The sequence below is a fragment of the Alosa sapidissima genome, chromosome 24 (assembly GCF_018492685.1).
Source record: "Alosa sapidissima isolate fAloSap1 chromosome 24, fAloSap1.pri, whole genome shotgun sequence".
In the NCBI taxonomy this organism is placed as follows: Eukaryota; Metazoa; Chordata; class Actinopteri; order Clupeiformes; family Clupeidae; genus Alosa; species Alosa sapidissima.
Window position 1 is genome coordinate 4,735,922 of NC_055980.1, and position 20,734 is coordinate 4,756,655.

Below are 20,734 nucleotides of genomic sequence, written 5' to 3' on the forward strand. Positions count from 1 at the left end.
CAGCACAGACATGGTATGAGGTCCTCAAACATGGCCCAGAAAAGCACCATGCACTATATAGCACACACGCTAGGAAATATAAGCATTCTCCCAATATCAATGATTTGTGACATGCTCCAGTGCCCAGCTCTCATAGTCGTAGGTAACACTACACGCTTTGAGTAAGTGTGAAACTACAGTCCACAAACAGCAGGCCTATTGTGTTGAATGTGCTCTATAAGAGAACAAGGAGGCAGGTGACAAATACTGTTGAGTATATAGGCAGGCACAGTCTGTTTACTCAAATAGCTGTGTGCATGTGTGTTTAAAGGGCTTTCCACATCTTTAAGGTTCATGGGTCCTCTCGGGGAAAAGAAAAAAATCCTCCTATGACTGACAGACACGTGAATGGACCACCAACTGAGGTCACACTAATGTATACTAGATTCTTGATAGGGCTGCAGCTATCGATTCTTTTTGTAATCGATTAATCTAGCACTTTATCGATCGATTAATCGGATATTTTTTTTTTGCATTTTTAAGCAACCAAAACAAATAATGCATAACGAAAATGACATGGCTGTAAAATGATCAAGCAATGGCACAGAGGTATTTATTCTAACTCCAATATCAGGCTACAAAACTAAGCCCATTTATTGCAATTTACCCATTTAGTGTTTATAAGTGCCAGTGCCAACAATTAAATAATGTTCAAAATGCTCTCTGTAAAATTGCAGCCTCTTGTGCATGACTTAGCTGGGCAAACAAAGCTGTCCATACTATGTTGTGAAGTGCTGGGAGGGAGAAGAGGGAAAGCAATTTAATGTATTAATATGCACAACAAGTTTCATGCTCCAATCTACACCTGACATCAAAGTAAATATCTGTTTTATGTAGATTTCTACACCTGCAGCATTTACCATTAGGGCTACTAACAAATAATTTTACTATTAGGCTACTAAAAAATAATTTCTGGGGGTGAGCCTATTTTGCTATGGTAACCTAGCAACCTGTGTGTGTGGTATGTGTGCACGCGTGAGGAAAGATGAGGGTGCATGCATGTGTGTATAAGGGGTTCTTTTTTAGGCATACTGTCTTGCAATTGAACGTGAATAAGTTTACTACTTAAAAACATCAAAGCTAAACATTATATCACGACATCGCTACAAATACAGTATGTGGTTAAAATCAGCCAACATCAATGTTGGCTATAGGCTACGTAGTTGATAGATAGGCTAGATAGATGGCCCTACTTTATTGACGCTTGGTGAAACAGCATGGAGTAGATGTTTTCGGTTCAGATGCTTGTTCTTTTCCTTTTTGAGTATGTAATGACCCCAAAACTTTACTTGAAAACTTTAGACATTATCTGCCATATATGGACATCTTGACTCCGCCATTGCGCCAGCTAAATTCAGAATGTATCACCAGAGAATGTCTAATAAGGGCTCTGGTATCACGATTCACGCGCTAGTGGTGTGCTTCCTGAACAACGGTCCGTGTGGAACAATCAGATCCCTGCGCGTATAGTGCGCGTCATAGGAATTTAATGAGGCTTCGAGGCAGGGTTTTTGCCTCGAGTAATTTTTGTAATCGAGTTATTCGAGTAACTCGATGAATCGTTTCAGCCCTAATTCTTGACTGTGATGTCACTTCTGAAAGGAGATAGATGTGGCAGACACACAAACACACACACACACAAAATCATGCCTCACTCTACAGTAGGTACATTGAGAGAGGAACACACATATGAAGGAGCGCAGTCACACATACAACAATGTCTGATATTTGAGAAGCGAGTGGCTCACCTGAAGTCAGAGCTGTTTATATAAGCTTACATAAGAATGTGGGTTTTGCACGACCCAAGGAATATAAAGAAAAGACATTCGAGAGAGAGAGAGAGAGAGAGAGAGAGAGAGAGAGAGAGGAGAGAGAGGAGAGAGAGGAGAGAGAGAGAGAGAGACGTGACAGATCTAGAACAGTACAAACACAATTATCTATTTAGACTCCTTTATCAAGATAGCAGGAGGAGATGTGAGGTGTGAGAGTCCTGCATGACTGAATGTATTTCTGAAGGGAGAGGAGATACAGTCAGAGAAGTAGATAAGAGAGAGAGCTAGCTCTGTAATGTGTGGGAGGTGAATACAAATCAGACATAGGTGTCAGCATTCCCAGAACTCAGTGTGTGTGTGTGTGTGTGTTGCTGAGGGGGTGTTTGTACAGTAGAAAATAGTGAGTGGTGCTTTAGGCATGGCAGCCTGGTAGATAATTAGAGAGTGGGTGCAAATACTGTAGAGCTGTTTCACAAGTTTGAAAGAGAGTGTCATGTGACATACCTCGGCATTGTTCGGAGTTGGGGGAGGGGGGTCCAGTAAGGGGAAAGTTCTGCTATCTATTGACTCTCATACACACAGACACGCACAAACACACACATAACCACACAGACATGAAGACACACACACACATGCAGGTCATCAACAAGAGACTCTTCAGTATCTGACTCACACTGATGTCATCAGCGGCTCCACAGAGGTTAGGAACAGGTCCAGCACTTAGACGCTCACTCACAGCTGAAACACACACACACACACACACACACAATCTTTCCTTCACACTCCTCATACACTTACACACAGACCTACTTCTAATCCTCCTGCAGCAGAACTCTGCAGTCTTTCACTGGAGGCCATGTTGCTGAAGGACAGTTTTTTTCCCCCTCCAAGTGGGCCATTTTTGGCACCGCAACACCTGTGCCTGACAAGACCTCTCTGCAACACTTACTGCCAGAGACAGAGCACAGGCCAAGAGGCGTGCACACACACACACACTTCAGTGTGACAAACTCACATCCTGAGCATTAAAGAGAAGAGAGCCACTTCAGACAACATGTGTGAGTCTGAATCAGAGTATGGTGGTTTGTGTGTGTGTGTGTGTGTGTCACATCTATCTCCTTTCAGGACTGACATCACAGTCATGTCAGACAAGACAGACATAAAACTAATGGATTCCTCTCCAAGAATAACAGCACAGAATAAGATAAAAATGTCTCACCAGAGCAACACATACTATAGATATGACAAAACTGAACACATCTGTGTGTGCGCGGCTGCGCGCGTGCGTGTGTGTGTGTGTGTGCGTACACATCAGGAGTCCTCTGACATCAGCGGCTCCCCTCCCGCCCTGCCCGCAGCAGTGGCTCTAAGGGATGGCCTGGCCGCCCGATTAAAAGTGTCCAGGCGCCTCTAACAAGACATCTAATCACAGACTCCGGGCTGGACGAGTCTGCTCACTCACATTGCAGCATATCAGCAGCGTTTGATGTTCCGGAGAGTTCCGGCACACATGGCCAGCCTCCAGAGAGGACACAGACAGAGAGAGAGACGGAGAGAGAGAGAGAGACGGCGAGAGAGAGAGAGAGAGAGAGAGAGAGAGAGGAGAGAGAGAGAGAGAGAGAGAGAGAGAGAGAGAGAGAGAGAGAGAGAGAGAGAGAGAGAGAGAGAGAGAGAATAGAAGAGAGAAGAGAGGAGGCAAAAAGTGAAGCAAAGGAAACAGACTTTCACTGCCAGTGTTCATGGTCAGATGCAGGATTTCAAAACTCCTGAATACAAATAAAAAAATAATCCAACAGATCCACACCCGCTGTTGAAGCTGCTACACAATGAACATTATGAACCCGTGAACTTTCATTGGGCACTAAATCTATTATTACATATTCTCTATGATTCATCACAGCACGCTGAATCAGACTACTGAGCTACACATATCTGATGCAATGCACTGAAGGCAGTTCCTGCCTTTCCACTTACAATAGACTACTGTGGTAAAAGCCAAAAGGTTCACTAAAGCACTTTTCTACAATCCCAATTCAAATGGGCACTATCCAAACTAATGGGCCACATCCATCTGGTTTGTGTAGGATACAGCCAGCTGCATGCCTGGAGGAGACTAATGGAGACTAATGAAGATGCTCACAGATCACATTTAAGATGCACTGCAAGGGCGGCTGCCATTTGTATAGTCGTGTTGAGATATTTAGCAAATTTACTCCACCAAAAATCCCAATAGAAGGTGATCCCACCTGGGCTGGTGATCCAAAGGTAGACTCGACAGACAGATTCTAACTTCTCTCTTACTTTCATAGGTTATGTTCTGTAGTTAGCCTGTGTAAGTACTCCTATGCCTGATGCACAGTACACTGCTCACATTCTGTGTGTGTGTGTGTGTGTGTGTGTGTGTGTGTGGCGGTGGTTTCTTCTATGCAATGCCACATCCTTGTGGTTGAGAACCACAGAACCTTGGCCAATTTGAGCTCAAACTGTACCACATCACACAAACACACACCCTTCCCCGGGCACTGATCCTCCCCACCCAACAGGCTGTGTGTGATGTGGGTGCGGTAATGAGAGGTGAGTGTGTGGTGTGTGGTGTGTGTGTGAGGGGGCAAGTCTGAGTGAGTGGTTGTGTGGTGTGTGTGTGAGGGGGCAAGTCTGAGTGAGTGGAGTGGAGGGAGGAGCAGATGGAGAGGCATGCTGGTGCTCTGCACCGGTGATGTGCATCTGTGGACATACCACACACATGCTGTGCATCATGGCCATCTCTGTTTGTCTGTTTGTGTGTTTGTGCAAGTGCATCTGGAAAGAGGAAGTTGAGTGTTGGTATTAAATCCTCAAGCTTTTCTCAGATGGACTTCAGCAAGAGAGACTCAAATGAGATGAAGATGAGGACATGGGTGACACCTTCCCTCACACAACTGGGCTCTTTCCCTCACACACACACACTGTTTACAGGGCCATTTATTCAAATGAATTCACTCATCTCTCCTGCCCTTTATTTATGCTAAACAACCGCTTTCACATATGATCACACCAATCCTTTGATCTCCCTCTCAAAACACAAAAGGATGAGATACTATCCATCCGTCTGTTCATCCATCCATCCAGTCTGTCCATCCATCCACCTCTCCTCTTCTCCATCCCCCTCTCCATCTCAATTGCTCCTTCGTTTCCTTAATGCAAGACTCTTCAGAGAGCAACACAGAGACAGAGTGACACACAGGATATTCACAGAACAGGAAGCGGGGGGGGGGGGGGGGGGGGTCTGAGGGGATGTCTAATGTCGCTTTAAAAGACCAGGCTCCCTATGGACATTTAGTGCTTCTTGTTTAGTGCAGCGCTACACAAAGTTTTTCCCCTTCACAGGCTCACAGACACGACGATGAGCACCTTGCAGAATACCAGCAAGCCAGCCCTCGAAGAGGCCCGTCTGTTTGTTATTAAGCACCCCCAACACACACACACACACACACACACTTATATTTTCCATGTGAAAAGAAATGGATTTACTGAGCTTGTTAGTTCAGGTGATCCTGGTGACAACCCCTGTAGTCCTATGCACTACAAATAAAAACTGACCACAGTTTTTACAATTCTAATGTCAAAGTACAGTAATTCACCAAATCACACACACAGGGCCAGCATCATCGTTGCACACATTCAAAGTATAAGTTTTCACATGACTATGTTAATGACTATGTTAACACAATTCTCACCTACGCATTGTATCTCTACCTCTAGAGTTCTCTCTCACACACTATGTAAATAGTCTGGCATGTTCCCTATGACAAGGGCTTCAGATATACAGAGACATATGCAAGTCAGCAGATAACACACAAACTATGTATATGCACACACTTGCAAAGACAGGATAGTCCCCACACAACATTCTGCATCTATTAGTTCTCACACACACACACACACCATCACCACCAATCTCACTACAGCAGGCCTATTCCTCTTACTGCACCACACTCAGACACACTCCCAAATCCACCACTTCAAACAGCAGCCACACTGAGAGCAAAATCCTCAGACTGCAGAAACTTCACAGCTTTTACTTCAAACTGGACAGGATTATGAGCCCAGCCAAGCTGTTAGATAACCAGCAAACTGGCCAATCAATACACACCCTCCCACTGTGTAACCCTGACGAACACACACACACGCACAAACGTTTGGGTAAAATTGTTAAAACCAAAAACAAACTGGTTTTAAAAGCAGTTGTAAGGTTTAGCAGGCAAGGTCTGCACTCACACACATGTTCTGTATACACAACCCCCCTTACATACCAATACAATTAACAACACAAAACAGTGTTTCCCATACATTGACCTATTTGTGGCGGCCCACGACAATATCAACATTGACCACCACACAATGATTTTTCCCGGTTGTACTAAATTGTACTTCTGTAAATCTGGTCAGCATCATAACCACGCTGCGCTAATTTGTTAAAAACTGTTGCATTCAAGTTAATTCTGCAAACCTACCAGCACAAATAGAATTCAATTCTGTGAAGCACTGCAAAAGCACTCCATCCTTTCTCATACACACAAACACACACTAACCAACAAAAGCCCACACGGTCACTAGAAAAAGTAGAGGGACAGAAGAGCCTACATCAATAGAGCACATTATAACAACTCCAGCATACAGCACAGAAAAACAAACACGGCAAAAAAATAAGAACAGTGAAGAACATACACATACACAGCGCAGTGTCATATTGGTGAGGTCACCTTAATGCAAGACACACACACAACCACACACACACACACAGTACTCACCATCTCATCCAGAGCATAGCGCAGGAGTCCATGTTCATACAGGATAAAGAACCGCCGCTGCCATTTCTGCATAGGAAACAAATATGAGTCTGATTGAGGAAGAGAAAAACTGTGTTTGCTCATGTTTATGTTCCTTGTGTGTATGTATGTGTGTGTGTGTGTGTGTGTGTGTGTGTGTGTGGTGTCAACTCTTCTTCTCACTACTGTGACCCTGGGAAGACGTAAAGATGAGTAACGAGCGTCTGTGAGGTGTGCATGTGTTTTGTGCGATTGGTGATTTTCAGACTGAGAGTATTTGTTAGTGTGTGTGTGTGTGTGTGTGCGTGCGTGTGTGATGGAGACATCATGAGAACTCCACTGCTTGCATGCTGAGTGAGAATAATGGGAAAACAACACTAGGGAGCTGCGGCCGTTTCTGTTCTATTTTCACACTGATCTCAGGTCAGACCTTCCTACGCTCTCCCTCTCCCTCCCTCCCTCACACACACACACACACATACACACACACAATCACCGCTGCTGGTTGCCCCCCTGGGCTTCCTGTCAGATTCTCAGGGTCTGCAGCTGATGGTATGACTCAGCAAGTCCAGAGTTCCCCGCATCCCCAACAGAGAGAGAGAGAGAGAGAGACGGAGACTGCTGCGAGGGCCTCTGTGGCAATGACCCAGCTCTATTTTAAAAAGCCTCTCAAGCGTCCTCTCTGTCTCTCTGGGCTGCTCAGTCTTCCTCTGTCGCTCGCTCCATTCCTCTGTCACACTACTCTGTCTCCCCCACTCCTCCCTCTCTCTGGCTCTCTCTTCCTCCTGCTCTCCTCCTCTCTCCCCCACTCCTCCCTCTCTCTGGCTCTCTCTTCCTCCTGCTCTCCTCCTCTCTCCCCCACTCCTCCCTCTCTCTGGCTCTCTCTTCCTCCTGCTCTCCTCCTCTCTCCCCCACTCCTCCCTCTCTCTCTCTCTCTCTCTTCCTCCTGCTCTCCTCCTCTCTCCCCCACTCCTCCCTCTCTCTTCCTCCTGCTCTCCTCCTCTCTCCCCCACTCCTCCCTCTCTCTCTCTTCCTCCTGCTCTCCTCCTCTCTCCCCCACTCCTCCCTCTCTCTCTCTTCCTCCTGCTCTCCTCCTCTCTCCCCCACTCCTCCCTCTCTCTCTCTCTTCCTCCTGCTCTCCTCCTCTCTCCCCCTTTCCTTCCTTTCTCTCTGCCGCCGTCTTTCTCGCCAAAATTCCATTTTCGTTGACAACAGCATGTTCCGACCCCGTTGCCAAAACCCAGAAATCAGATCCACCTCAGCAAAAGGATTTCGAGAAATTCACCAGAGCAACGCACACCGAATCAGCCATGATACCGTCAACAATTACAATGCTATCAGCCCTGTCAATGACCTCAACAGTGACTCCAGCTCAAAAATCTCTTATCTGTCCGGCTCTCTCGGACGCTATCTCTCCCTCCCCACTTCCTCTCATCTCTCCAGAGGTCACTGTGTTTGGGTGTCGCGTTCCTCCCTGCCCTTTACTGAGCAGAGCAATGAAGAAGTTATGAGGAAGTGCCTTATTATTATTATGATGGGAATCCCTGTATGCATGTGTATGTGTGTGTGTGTGTGTGTGTGTGTGTATGCATGTGTGTGTGTGTTTGTGTAAGTGTGTGTATGTGTGTGTGTGTGTGTGTGTATGCATGTGTATGTGTGTGTGTGTGTGTGTATGCATGTGTGTATGTGTGTGTGTGTGTATGCATGTGTGTATGTGTGTATGTGTGTTTGTGTGTAAGTGTGTGTAAGTGTGTGTATGTATGTGTGTATGTATGTGTGTGTGTGTAAGTGTGTATGTGTGTTTGTGTATGCATGTGTATGTGTGTATGTGTATGTGTGTGTGTGTGTGTGTGTGTGTGTGTGTGTGTGTGTGTTTGCACTGGGGCATTATGAGGACAGTGACTGACAGGCTGCCAACAGATTTGGATCCTCCACGGGTACAAGGCAAGAAAAGATGCATTTTATCTTTGTCTGACCCATTCTTCATTTAAGCAGGCAGGGGGATTTAAGCTCCAGGGTCTTTTCAAAGGAGGGACGTGAGTATGAGAGCCATTGGGGGGGGGGGGGGGGGGGGGGTGTTTCAGAGCCTTGCTCAAGATCTGTCGGACTTAACCTGGGATAACCTCCTGCTAATGGACACACTTCTGATCACAGAAACATAGATAAGGAGAAAATAAGAGGAGAGAGAGAAAAAGAGACGAGACATGATATAGACAAAGAGGGAGACAGAGAGACAGTGAGTGAGAGATATGACACACACTAATTCATTTCTTAATTGGGCTCAAATCTATGTTTATTCTTGACTCATTCAAGGGTGTGATAAATGTGTTCATCAAAAATAAGACTGTGCTTCAGCATTTACTGGCATGAGGCTGGAGATAAGGGCCAGCGGAGATCTATTTGGAGGGCCAGAGGGCCGGCATCTGTGTGGGGCATCATTTCACTGTCGCACATTAAAATAAACCAGACACACACACACACACAAGATGAATACTCACTCGCGATCTGTGCATGGGATTGTCAAAGTTTGTCCCTTCAGGTGCCAACAGAAGCCATCCTCCATACACAGGCTTGGCCTAAACAAGACAAAAACAAACTTTGCTCAGAGAAAAGTAGTATTGGATTGTACATGTGTTGTATGTGTGCAGCAAAATGTTGCAGATGTTGTGTTGCAGATGAGTGTTGTTACAAGTGGAATTTTCTTCTCTGCCATCTGTTGGGGCAGTAGCATTATAGCCAGGGACACTAAAAAACTGAATACGATCATAAGCAAGGCTGGCTTTGTGTTGGGGGCAGTTCTAGAGCCCCTGGAGTTGGTGGTGGAGAGAAAGATGCTGCACAAACTGTTAAATATATTGGACAATAGCTCACATCCACTATACAACTTACGGGTCAAACAACAAAGTGTTTTCAGTTGGAGGCTACGCCAACTAAGCTATAAGAAAGACAGATACAGTATCTATCTGTCTGTCTGTGTGTGACAGTACAATGACAGTCAGACACATTCTATTACATGGCTTGAGTTCACACACAGACAGACCGACTCATGACCTACATCATCCACATATTACATCCTTCCTATTTATTATTCCTTACTTCATAGATACCATCTCACACTAAGTATGACAAAAAAGCAAAACACAAACTGGGGCCCACAATAACGCAGCAAAATATTTGTTTGCATGATGATTTACATTGTGTGTGTGTGTGTGTCTGTGCGTGTGTGTCGGCAAGCATACTGTACTAGAGAAAGGCTATTATCTCTGCTTGAAAAGACACACATTCTTCTTCAAACCCTCACTGAGATTGGTCTCGTGCTCTCCCTTTTAACTGCAAAAGAAGCAGGCAGAGTGGGAGGATGAAGAAAGAAAGAAAGAAAGAAATAGAGAGAGAGAGAGAGAGAGAGAGAAAGAGAGAGAGAAACTGAGAGGAAGAGGAAGATGAGGAGACCGGTCATGTGAGAGGAGGGCAGCAGGATGGGGGGATGAAAAGGAGGAGTGTCATTGGGAGGTTGGGAATGGGGAGAGGAGAGGAGAGCACTTGTCTGGTCTGGTCTGCCCAGGGAGGTGAGGCCGAGTGCAGGAAGCCTGTGTGTGTATGTGTGTGTGTATATATGTGAGTATGTGTGTGTGTGTGTGTGTGTGTGTGTGTATGTAGGTCAGGTTTTCCCCTCCAATGACTAAAGTTCACTTCTGTTCACTGGGTCTCCTCCCCCATCTCGCCATCTCTCTTCTTCTCTCATCTATCTTAATGAGTGTGTGTGTGTGTGTGTGTGCACATGAAATTATTATTACTGTAAATGACGATGGCAAAGGGAGTGAGTGTGAGAGTAAGGTCGCATGTGTGTGTGTGTGTGTGTTCCACTACGAGAGAGCAGTGTGCAGAGGAGGATGAGGAATACTGAGAGCATGACAAAAGCATGACAGAAAATATGTATGGAATGAACCGCTCTGAACCAGCTCAACAAGACAGTGTGTAGGCATGTACAGTGTGTGTGTGTGTGTATGAGCGCTCACATATAAGGAATTGGGTGCATACATACAGTATGCGTCCTGGCAACAGAGTCAAATAAAGATGTAGACCCTACAAAACACAGACACTTTGCAACAGACATGCAGGTAGCATTGTCCAGGTTCTGCTTGGGGACTTTGGTCATCTCAATAGTCAGACATGTTTACCACACATTTAACTACAGGGCACACACTTATAATTGCTTTATTTCTTGTGATATGGTACAGTAATGCATTATTGCTGTAATCATTGCTTAATCATCGAGGCAGTGTCACAGCTTCCAGTGAACACACCGAGTGAGGATCCAACCAAATCACTTGTCTGGTCTATTCTCACAACTTTAAGCCCAACTGCATTCTCTCCCACACACACACACACACGCACACGCACACACACACACACACTTCTCTTTCAGATGTGAGAGAATCTTGCAGACAATCTATACTATTTATGCAATTAGATAAATGGCTGTGAAACTTGTGCCTGTCCCTGAGCCAACTAAAAAAAACAATGTATTTCTTAACCATAACCTTCATGCCTCATGTTTAGGTTGCATAACAATTGCAATTCCTGGAACAATCACAATTTACAGAAGAACTTTTTATTCCCTCGCTCTCTCTCTCTATCTGCACTGCCCATCTGCTTAATGTCGCATCATGGGTCTCTGGACGCATGCATCGTTTGCGGAGACCTTGTGCACTTATTTACCTGGTTCAAGTCTTCATCGCTGAGCAGATGGACCTCTCGCGGCTTGAAGCAGTTCTGGCATTTGCTCTTGTTGAAGATGTTCGCCTGGAACTTCCGGCACGCACTCTCTCTGGTGGACATAATTGGAGCGGACAGCTGATCCGCGCTTCTCCGTTTCCCCTTTACCAAAAAATTAAACTGCGCAATTCTGGCGTTAAACGGAGACTCCTCCGCGTGCTGCAGTCAACACCGCGAGGACAGCGCCGGTCAGGGGCGCGCATGGAAAAACAGATACCAACGCATTCCGAAATTCCAGAGAACGAGATGATACGGCTTCAGAAGCACCTCGGGAAGTAGGCTATGTCAGGGATGAAGGCTGAAGTGTAAGAGGGGATGTTAAAAAAAAAGAAAGGTATAACCATGCTACGACACAAATGTCAGTGTGCTCTGCCCACACAAAGTGCTGCCAACGCATACAACCTCTCACTCCCACACTGTAAACTGGCAATTATTCAGATACGCAAAAGCTCATTACGCTCATCTAATGCTTACTAACGCGCGGGGTTAACAGTTTATTCCTGCGATTTGGATAATTTTCATCCGCAAGCTATGTCGGTGGACTATCTTGTGTGGTAAATATGACTGCCGTAATCACGTACGACAATCAAAATAAACTTTTTAGAGGCCTCCGCCTCAGCGCAAGATCATTTAAAGAGAATATCCTCACTGACGTTGTGAAGGCAACGAGGAGTTCTCCGGTCTATTCAATCCACATCAAGGTCTCGTATTCCTGAGGCAAACTACATCCCGCAGGTGAAGCTTACAGCCGAAGCTTCCGACAGCATTCAACGGGACAGGGGCTAATTTCCTCCGGTACCAATTCAGATGACGCTACCGTTCACATTTCTCCTTGCATCCAGAGATTACGCGCATCCTATTGTTTTGTGCAACTACGCACAGCGCCGTACGGGTGATGAACGCTAAATCTGGAGTTAATTTGGTGATTAAAACTAATGGAACGTCAGAAAAAACCCAGGGGTCGCGCTCAGGTTTGTACTTTCCAAATACGCCAGCTCGCTAGTATCACGGGGGCATATGGCGGAGAAAGTCCGCGTCAGTTCTTGTATTAGTTTCGTCGATCCGTATGTGCAAATTCGAGAACATCCAACTTCTTACAAACAAGTTCCGTCAGCTTCCATGCCCCTGGCGTGTCATATGCCGCCGCATTAAACCAAACTATTAAAGTGCTCGCTCTGGTGTCTTCTCCCACACACACTCATACACATTCTCAACGGGGAGCCAAAAGGCTGGGAGGGGCTGGGAAAAATACGAGAGGCATTGAATGGCACCTGCTGTAGCCAATGAGGAAACGAAATACACCCACAGACATGGGATACAATTGATACTCGTCCAATGGGAAAATAAAGATCTTGCCAATTTTTATGGAACAACAGGGATCAAGTTCGGTGGGCAGCCCTAAGACTCAGCAGGAGTTTAGTGTAGTAGTTCAGTTTTACTAGAGGTACGAAGTTAGACTAGTTGCCACAACAAAAGTTGGACAATCAAAAGGCAAGTTTTTTTTTATCATTATGGAAATGCAAGACTGGCCGGCTAAATCTAAAATCTGACATTTTGGAAATTAGTATGATTTTTCTGACAGTGCTTTCTGTACAGCAACTAATTCCAGCTGCTAAAAGAGAGTGCAGTGCACACACCTTGACATGCCATGTAAAACAGGTCGATGAAACTGATCCAGAATCTGCGGTTGCTGCAGGCAACCTCCACCAACGCAGGAATCAAGAGATGCGTAGTCGGAGGCGTTATGGCGTTCCCTGGTGGTGTAGGCCTGCTGTCATAGCGCAGAGTGCACATGCAGCATGTGCGTGGGAAGAAATTCATCGAAACCACGGCATTGTGTGTGGGTTTCTAAGGCCACAAATTATAGTCTAAGCAAACCGTTGCAGTGTTCTGGACAAGATAATACCTTACGTCTAAGCGCAGTAAGGATAAAGATACCAACATGTCGAATTTTGTGCAATGGCTGGACTTGGCCAAATGTATGGCTTTAACATCCTCATGGGTTTGTTACATTATGTTCTCATAGAATATTACATCTCCTGAGACAGATCTTTTAACTTTTAGATGATTTCTGATCCAAGCCTCAGTACTGCTGTATGTGAGTCCAGCTACCTATCTACTGGGAAGGAGGACAAGTAGGACTAATGTTGTAATGGTCAACATTTAATAATTCACATTTGTAAAATACATAAGAAGCATCAGATTAATACAAACATTTTTATTGTTACAATTTTTACATGCAGTAAAAAAATCCTGTCCCTCATGCAACCATAATGGCAATAGTGATTTAACAAAAAATGAATTGGCACATTTCTGATTTCTGATCATTTCTGACACACACACACACACACACACACACACACACACACATCTGACCTATGCTGTTAAGCAATAGTCCATACTTTAATGTTTTGCACTTATGTCACTGACCACAAGTATTTCCAGACTCTGATACTGAGAGGCAACTAAAACACAGTCAGCAAAGAGGAGTGGATATAGTTACTGTTAGTGTAGTAGAGTAGAGTATCCGAGAATTTTACACGTAACATTGCTCCCTTTGCTTCTCTTTAGAAAAAGATAAAAAGTTAATGATAAAGATAGAGGACAAATAGAGAGGACTGAAAAAAGCAAGCAGAGAAAAAATCAATATGAGAAGGTGAAAGAGTGAATGTTCCATCCCAGGTCATATGAGAAGGTGAAAGCTCCAGGTGTGGTCAATGGCTGCAGATGACCTCACTCCTCTTCCTGTCGCTCTCCGTCTCCAGCTCCCTCCCTCTCCTCTCCCACCAGAGGCTCTCTGTCCCCTGCTGCCGCAGGAGGGGCTGCTGCGGACCTCTTGGTTGTTTTGTTCAGTGTCCCCCCCTACACACACACACACACACACACACACACACACACACACACACACACACACACACACACACACAGGGTGGAACAGCACAAGGTACATTAAAAATCTCTATGTTAGCTCCATGTGGACGTTGCTTGGCAACAGCTCAGAGCAACTTTCATTGTGAGACTTATGTAAAAGACAGTTGGCAAAGTTCAGGGCCAGGAACAAATACAGCCACCCACACTGATGGCGTGACTAAATATAGTTGTGATGTGGGGGATCTCAGATGATCGCAGCCATAGTAGGGCTGTGTATTAGCAAGGACCTCACGATACGCATCACGATACATGGGTCACCATACAATACAGCATGATATGTTGCGATACAATACATATTGCCATATATTGCAAAACATGTTACCCAAAATGTAAACATAGAGCTGGAAACACAATTTGCTGTGTACCACCTGAGCAGTATAGATCACATTATACTGATAATTCAGCAGACAAATAATAAAAAGAATATCGCAATAGTCAGCTGCATAGACATTTTTATACAGCCTAATGCTTTAATAAAACATATCCATATTTAGGGGCAGTGGCAAAACAATATATCGATATTTCAATATTGAAAGCACAGCCCTAAGCCATAGTAAGGTGAACAGATTTCTGAGATGAAAACCGGGGACATTTCCAGTTGCGCTGTCAATATCATTACAATATCTATTGTTTTTAAAAAGGGGAAACAATTCAGGTTCATTTATTTTCACCGGGGACAGGCCACCAAAAACAGGGATGTGACATCTAGTCACCCCTAAGCCATAGCAACTTCATTGCATCTCTCAGCCAATTAGTGCTGCCCACCTGTCGATGGTCCACGAAATTGAGGGCCGTTGCCGTGGCAATACAGCTGATGGTGTTGGCTAACATGAAGATCATCATCCTCTGCCATCGCCACAGTGGGATCTTTGCATCACTACACACACACACACACACAAACACACACACACACACACACACACACACACACACACACACACACACACACACAACATGATTTAACTGACACATTAGGAGAATGAAGTCTGAGAGTGAAATGATTATCCAGGTCAACCTCCTGTCAAACTGACATTAAACATTAAAGAATGTGTATCAACTATGTAAAGAAGTGTATGTGCATATATCCAATAAAAACAAAATTGTGCTTAAAGGAATTATCCGGAGTAAAATGCATTTTAGATCAATTTACGGATGATTGGGAGTAAATACGTTGAGGTGACATCAAAATCATGTCATTCGGATGTGTTTTGAGAAAGTTCGATTTTACCGTTTTTAGTCAAAACTCGTTAGCCTGTTAGTGACCAGGGCATGTCATTTCGCCGCTACAAAAACGCTATTTTTATACCTCTTCTACAGTTCCAAACAACATTACACTTACGTGGTAGTGAGTAGAGGGTCCCTAAAGCAAAACCTAAGTATCCCGAGGTCTTTATGTGGTCGGATAGAGAGTCCAGAATGAATTTCATCAAGCCAGTACCTTTCCGGAAATGTTGCTGCTGCAGCTAGCATCTTTAGGGGAAAGTCTGTAGAATCTAGGAGTCGATTGCATCACGTCATGTGACATTTCAAAATTCCAACCTGTTAGCAAGCTAGGGTTTGCTGTTGCATACAACTTCATTTCAATTTCGAAAGAAATACTGGACTATGTTTTAAAAAAAAAAAAAAAAAAAAAAAAAAAAAAGGCGACGAATTTCCAGAGCGTGCAATCGACTCCTACGGACTTTCCCCTAAAGATGCTAGCTGCAGCAGCAACATTTCCGGAAAGGTACTGGCTTGATAAAATTCATTCTGGACTCTCTATACGACCACATAAAGACCTCGGTTTTGGCTTTAGGTACCCTCTACTCACTACCACGTAAGTGTAATGTTGTTTGGAACTGTAGAAGAGGTATACAAATAGCGTTTTGTAGAGGCGAAATGACATGCCCTGGTCACTAACAGACTAACGAGTTTTGACTAAAAACGGTAAAATCGAACTTTCTCAAAACGCACCCGAATGACATGATTTTGATGTCAACTCAACGTATGTACTCCCAATCATCCGTAAATTGATCTAAAGTGCATTTTACTCCGGATAATTCCTTTAATAAACATGTAGTATTTACTTATTTTCATCTTTTCTGCTATCTGTATACTTCTCTGTTCATTGGTACCTAGATTTGGTGCCCAGAATCTGCCCAACCACTAGGTTGGAAACTCCAATGCCAACCATTTGCACTGATGTAGCCAGGCCCATAGCCGTCCCCAGAGTTGCCTGAGGTACCACAAGAGGAATAGAAGGCCACATACTAGCCTGAAAAAACAGGAAAAGAAAGAACGAGACAAAAATATTTTAGAACTATATACAGTATATCTTTGATTTATAAATGTGCACGTTAGCATTTTAGTTGTTTACAGCCCTTTCAAATATCTTGTACAATATACCTTGGCACAATAAACATACAATATTAAGGTAAATAGCTTAGGATAGGACTCGTATGCATACGGTATATTCATACAAGTGAATGTGTGTGTGTCTTACAGCAGCAAACGAGTATGTGACTCCGAGCCAAATAGTGCAGATGAGAGGAGGGACAAAGGTGAAGGCCAGCAGGCCAAACACCGGCAGTGTGAGGACCGCACATAAGACAGCAAACACACCCCTCAGGCCGATGTAGTCCTACAGCACACACACACACACACACACACACACACACACACACACACACACACACACACACAGAGAGAGAGAGAGAGAGAGAGAGAGCATGTATAACAAAAGGGTGAAATCGACTGGAACATACAGCAAGTGAAGAAGAAACCACACAATTATGTGAGTAAATAGAAGTAATTACAAAAGTGTGTAAGCATGTGTGCAGAATGTGGGTACGAGAGCGCCTGTGTATGATGATGTATTTGTGATGTGCGTCTGCTTCCTCACAATAAGTATGCCCACAGTGGCGGAGAGCACCAGAGAGCTGTCATACACGGCTCCAGCGATGTAGGCTGCGTCCTTCTGCTCATAGCCGCTGTATTTGTCCTGGATGAACTTACTGCAGCACATCAAATCGCAATCATGTCAATATTAATGCTCACATGCCAGACCAGTCTATGTGTGTAAATGTGTGTGTGTGTGTGTGTGTGTGTGTGTGTACCTGGCGTCAGCGATGAATGGAAAGATACCGTTGTAAAAGAACATGATGGTAAGCACCAGCAGCCAGTAGCGCAGAGACAGCAATCTCACATCTTGTATCCTCTTCATCCAAGCATAGACACACACAAACATAAACATAAACACACACACACAACAGTTTAGCAACATACAATATGCACTTTATATTTGCAATAGAGCCAGTCACATCACATACACACATCTGAGCTCCTGTTGAGCAGCACAAGGAGACAGTATACTCACCACTGTGCTCCTGTTGAGCAGCACAAGGAGACAGTATACTCACCACTGTGCTCCTGTTGAGCAGCACAAGGAGACAGTATACTCACCACTTTGCGGGACTCCTCCTGTATCGCTCCGTCAAGACCCAGCTGTTTCATGCCCACCTTATCTAGAGCACTCACAGTGATGGCAGACAGGAAACCCAGCACACACAAAAGAGTGCCTGTGTCACACACACACACACACACACACACACACACACACACACACACACACACACACGCCAAAAGCAGTTAAAAGATTCAGTAGACAAGATCTGTGCTCTTTAACGCACAGTGGGAAGAGGCTACAGTGAGCGATGACATTCTATTTTAACTTGAGATCAAAAAGTATCTGGCAAAAAATGACCAATAAACAGACTGTTTCCAATGGCATTGTGCTTGCTGAAGTTAGATAATTCTGCTGTTTCGCACCTCCCCAGAGAGTCCACTGCATGCCATAGTCAGCCTCAAAGCGCTGCGTCAGAAAGAAGTTAAGGACCGAACCCAGTCTGGAGAATGCCAAGGTCAGACCAAACGCTAATGCAAGCTCCTTGCCACGGAACCAGAACGCTGTGATACGGTTCTGCACAACTGAAAACGAGAACACACACACACACACACACACACACACACACACACACACACACACAATTGATATAGCAGCAATGTCTTTGTGCCTGATATCTGCCATGTTTTGTGGTTTTCAGTCTATGTATAATGATTTAAACATCTCTCAGGATTCAGGGAATGATCAGTGCACTACATTACAGTGATCCTTCTTTTGCATTACAGTAACCCTTTATTTTTGAAAAACAACGCTACTGCATGCTATGGGTCTCACATACAACACAACAGTAATCTAGCTTATTAAAGTGTTTTTATGTGTGGGCTTATGGCAAGGAGTGTGGGCTTAGGAAAAGAGTGCACTACTTAAACATATGTTCCCACAGAAAGGTTGCTTTCCCCCATAAAATTGCTCACCACTGATTATGCACATAGTTCAGTGTCTTAAGTCTAACTGATAGCGCTTGCCTTTAGGTCTAGCTATTCACTTAGCATTGATTTGGACAAGGGCTGCACAATGTGGGGAAATATCTCATTGTGATTTTTCTGACAGATATTGCTATTGCGATTGGATTTGTGATTTTGAAAGGGCCACCTCTGATTGGTGAGCATGACTAGCTCATGGGAAGCACAGTACTCCTGTTAGATGAGCTTGACCATAGACTGTTAGGTGAGCTTGACCATGGACTGCTGTATGCGTCAACCCTGCTGCTCTGAGCTTTTGTGTTCTTACTGGTGAGGGAGCCGTTGCCGGAGCCGAAGAGCAGGCGGCCAGTGAGCATGAGTGGCAGCAGAGCCGAGGTGCCCTTAAAGTGGGAACCCAAAGCAAAGATGGCCGCCCCCAGCACCGTCAGGAAGGAGAAGAGGAACACCCCGACTGCAAGAGAAACAGCACTGTTAGCAACAGTATAAGTAAGTATAAGTATATATACTCTTTTGATCCTGTGAGGGAAATTTGGTCTCTGCATTTATTTTTTGCAGTGAACACAGTGAGGTGAAGCACAGACTAATCCCGGCGCAGTGAGCTGCCTGCAACAACAGCTGGTCCTCGGGAAGCAGTGAGGGGTTAGGTGCCTTGCTCAAGGGCACTTCAGCCGTGCCTACTGGTCAGGGTTCGAACCGGCAGCCCTCCGGTAACAAGTCCGAAGCGCTAACCAGTAGGCCACGGCTGCCCCTACAGTGTCTGGATGGAAAAACTAAGCCTGGCTTACTGCGAAATATGAACCATCAAACTGCATACTTAGAGTTTTACATAGCCATATTAGGCTTACACTACCAATTCCACAACCCATTCCCAAGCGCACACACACACACACACACACTACTTACAGCGATTTCCCAGCTTGTCAATAAGGAAGCCAGCCATAATCACCACCAGTGCATTTCTATGGGCACACCAGAGGAGAGTTTTTTTTTATTAAAGCAAACAGTACAACTTTTAAAAGCCAAACATGCATCATTAGAATGTGTTTGTGTGTATGGGGGTTGAATACTAACGTCCAGGCATAGATGGCGTAGAGCAGGTTGTACTCCTGAGGGGTCATTCCTAGACCCTCCACACACACCTCTGTAGTGTTTTGTGAGGTCCCATTAGTTACAGTCGCGTTTGGACAGGTCAGATTCTGTTCAAAAATAGTTTAAACAAATTTGAAACAAATAGTTAAAACAATTTGAAAATGACACAGGAGACAGAAGTGGTCCATACTGTATCCCACCATCAGGCACAGAGAGAGGTTAGACTTGCTAGTGTGCCAGTCTTAGTTCAACCAACAGAGACACTATTCACAAAGAAAAGCTTCAACATCATGAGTACACTGTCCAATCTTGTCTAATCAATGTGACCTCATTCTTGCAAGTTGATGAGCAATGTTCTGAACCCCTGCAATCAAATTAGCTTCACTGACTCACCCCCTGGAACTGATCTTGCAACACACTTGGGATGTCGAAACAGAAGTAGGAGCCGAACGTCAACAGGCAGTTGAAGAACAGTACCACAAAACGGTAATAGGCTGCAGCAAGAAAATACAGTCCATTACAGTCTGATTGATGTTTTATGTTGATGACAGATAATATAGGTCTGGGCGTGTGAGGACACACACGCAGGGTAATAAAAATGTCTCAAATCTGACATGACGAAAACAACTCAGTGGAACTTCGCAGCTAACCGGTTTAGGTCAGGTCGCATGTGTAATTTTAACACTGAATAAAATATCTCCAACAGAAGCCCAAAACGTTTACCAACTTTAGCCCACCTTTCTCAGCCGGTTTCGCCATTCTGTATAAAATTTCTGTGGAAGGAAGGAGAGACAGATTCTGCAGAGTAGTCTTATTTGTTTACATGCAACTCTCCATAGCGGCTGCTGCAGCAGCCTGTAAACTCATCTGATATCTATGGCATGATGGATGTGGCAGAGCCAAACAAGCTGATCCCGAAACTGTTCCACATGATGTACCTATATTCCAAAAGGG

The 20,734-nt window shown here is 44.7% G+C and overlaps 2 protein-coding genes across 14 annotated transcripts in view; both read right to left on the reverse strand.

The window, feature by feature from the left end:
- The window catches only part of si:ch73-103b11.2 (myosin phosphatase Rho-interacting protein), a 59,160-nt gene extending 46,563 nt beyond the window's left edge, over nt 1–12,597 (reverse strand). For all 11 annotated transcript variants that reach the window (XR_006027191.1, XM_042083208.1, XM_042083209.1 and 8 more), the window contains exons 1-3: nt 11,339–12,597; nt 9,118–9,195; nt 6,602–6,667 (exon numbers count right to left, since the gene is read on the reverse strand). Coding sequence is in view for 10 of the 11 variants with exons in the window: in XM_042083208.1 (XP_041939142.1) it covers nt 6,602–6,667; nt 9,118–9,195; nt 11,339–11,458 (264 nt within the window). In the remaining variant the exon portion in view is untranslated. The remainder of the gene's footprint in view (nt 1–6,601; nt 6,668–9,117; nt 9,196–11,338) is intronic.
- Nucleotides 1–20,707, reverse strand: part of mfsd1l (major facilitator superfamily domain containing 1-like) — a 27,104-nt gene extending 6,397 nt beyond the window's left edge. For 2 of the 3 annotated variants that reach the window (XR_006027193.1, XR_006027194.1), the window contains exons 1-13: nt 20,518–20,707; nt 20,174–20,274; nt 19,763–19,887; nt 19,595–19,650; nt 18,999–19,142; nt 18,134–18,292; nt 17,768–17,883; nt 17,422–17,522; nt 17,208–17,319; nt 16,809–16,946; nt 16,441–16,580; nt 15,092–15,203; nt 13,731–14,257 (exon numbers count right to left, since the gene is read on the reverse strand). Coding sequence is in view for 1 of the 3 variants with exons in the window: in XM_042083222.1 (XP_041939156.1) it covers nt 14,129–14,257; nt 15,092–15,203; nt 16,441–16,580; nt 16,809–16,946; nt 17,208–17,319; nt 17,422–17,522; nt 17,768–17,883; nt 18,134–18,292; nt 18,999–19,142; nt 19,595–19,650; nt 19,763–19,887; nt 20,174–20,274; nt 20,518–20,539 (1,455 nt within the window). In the remaining 2 variants the exon portion in view is untranslated. Of the gene's footprint in view, nt 1–13,537; nt 14,258–15,091; nt 15,204–16,440; nt 16,581–16,808; nt 16,947–17,207; nt 17,320–17,421; nt 17,523–17,767; nt 17,884–18,133; nt 18,293–18,998; nt 19,143–19,594; nt 19,651–19,762; nt 19,888–20,173; nt 20,275–20,517 lie in introns of those variants that run through there. The other variant, XM_042083222.1, reaches the window with a different exon arrangement.
- Between the last annotated feature and the right edge of the window lie 27 nt (nt 20,708–20,734).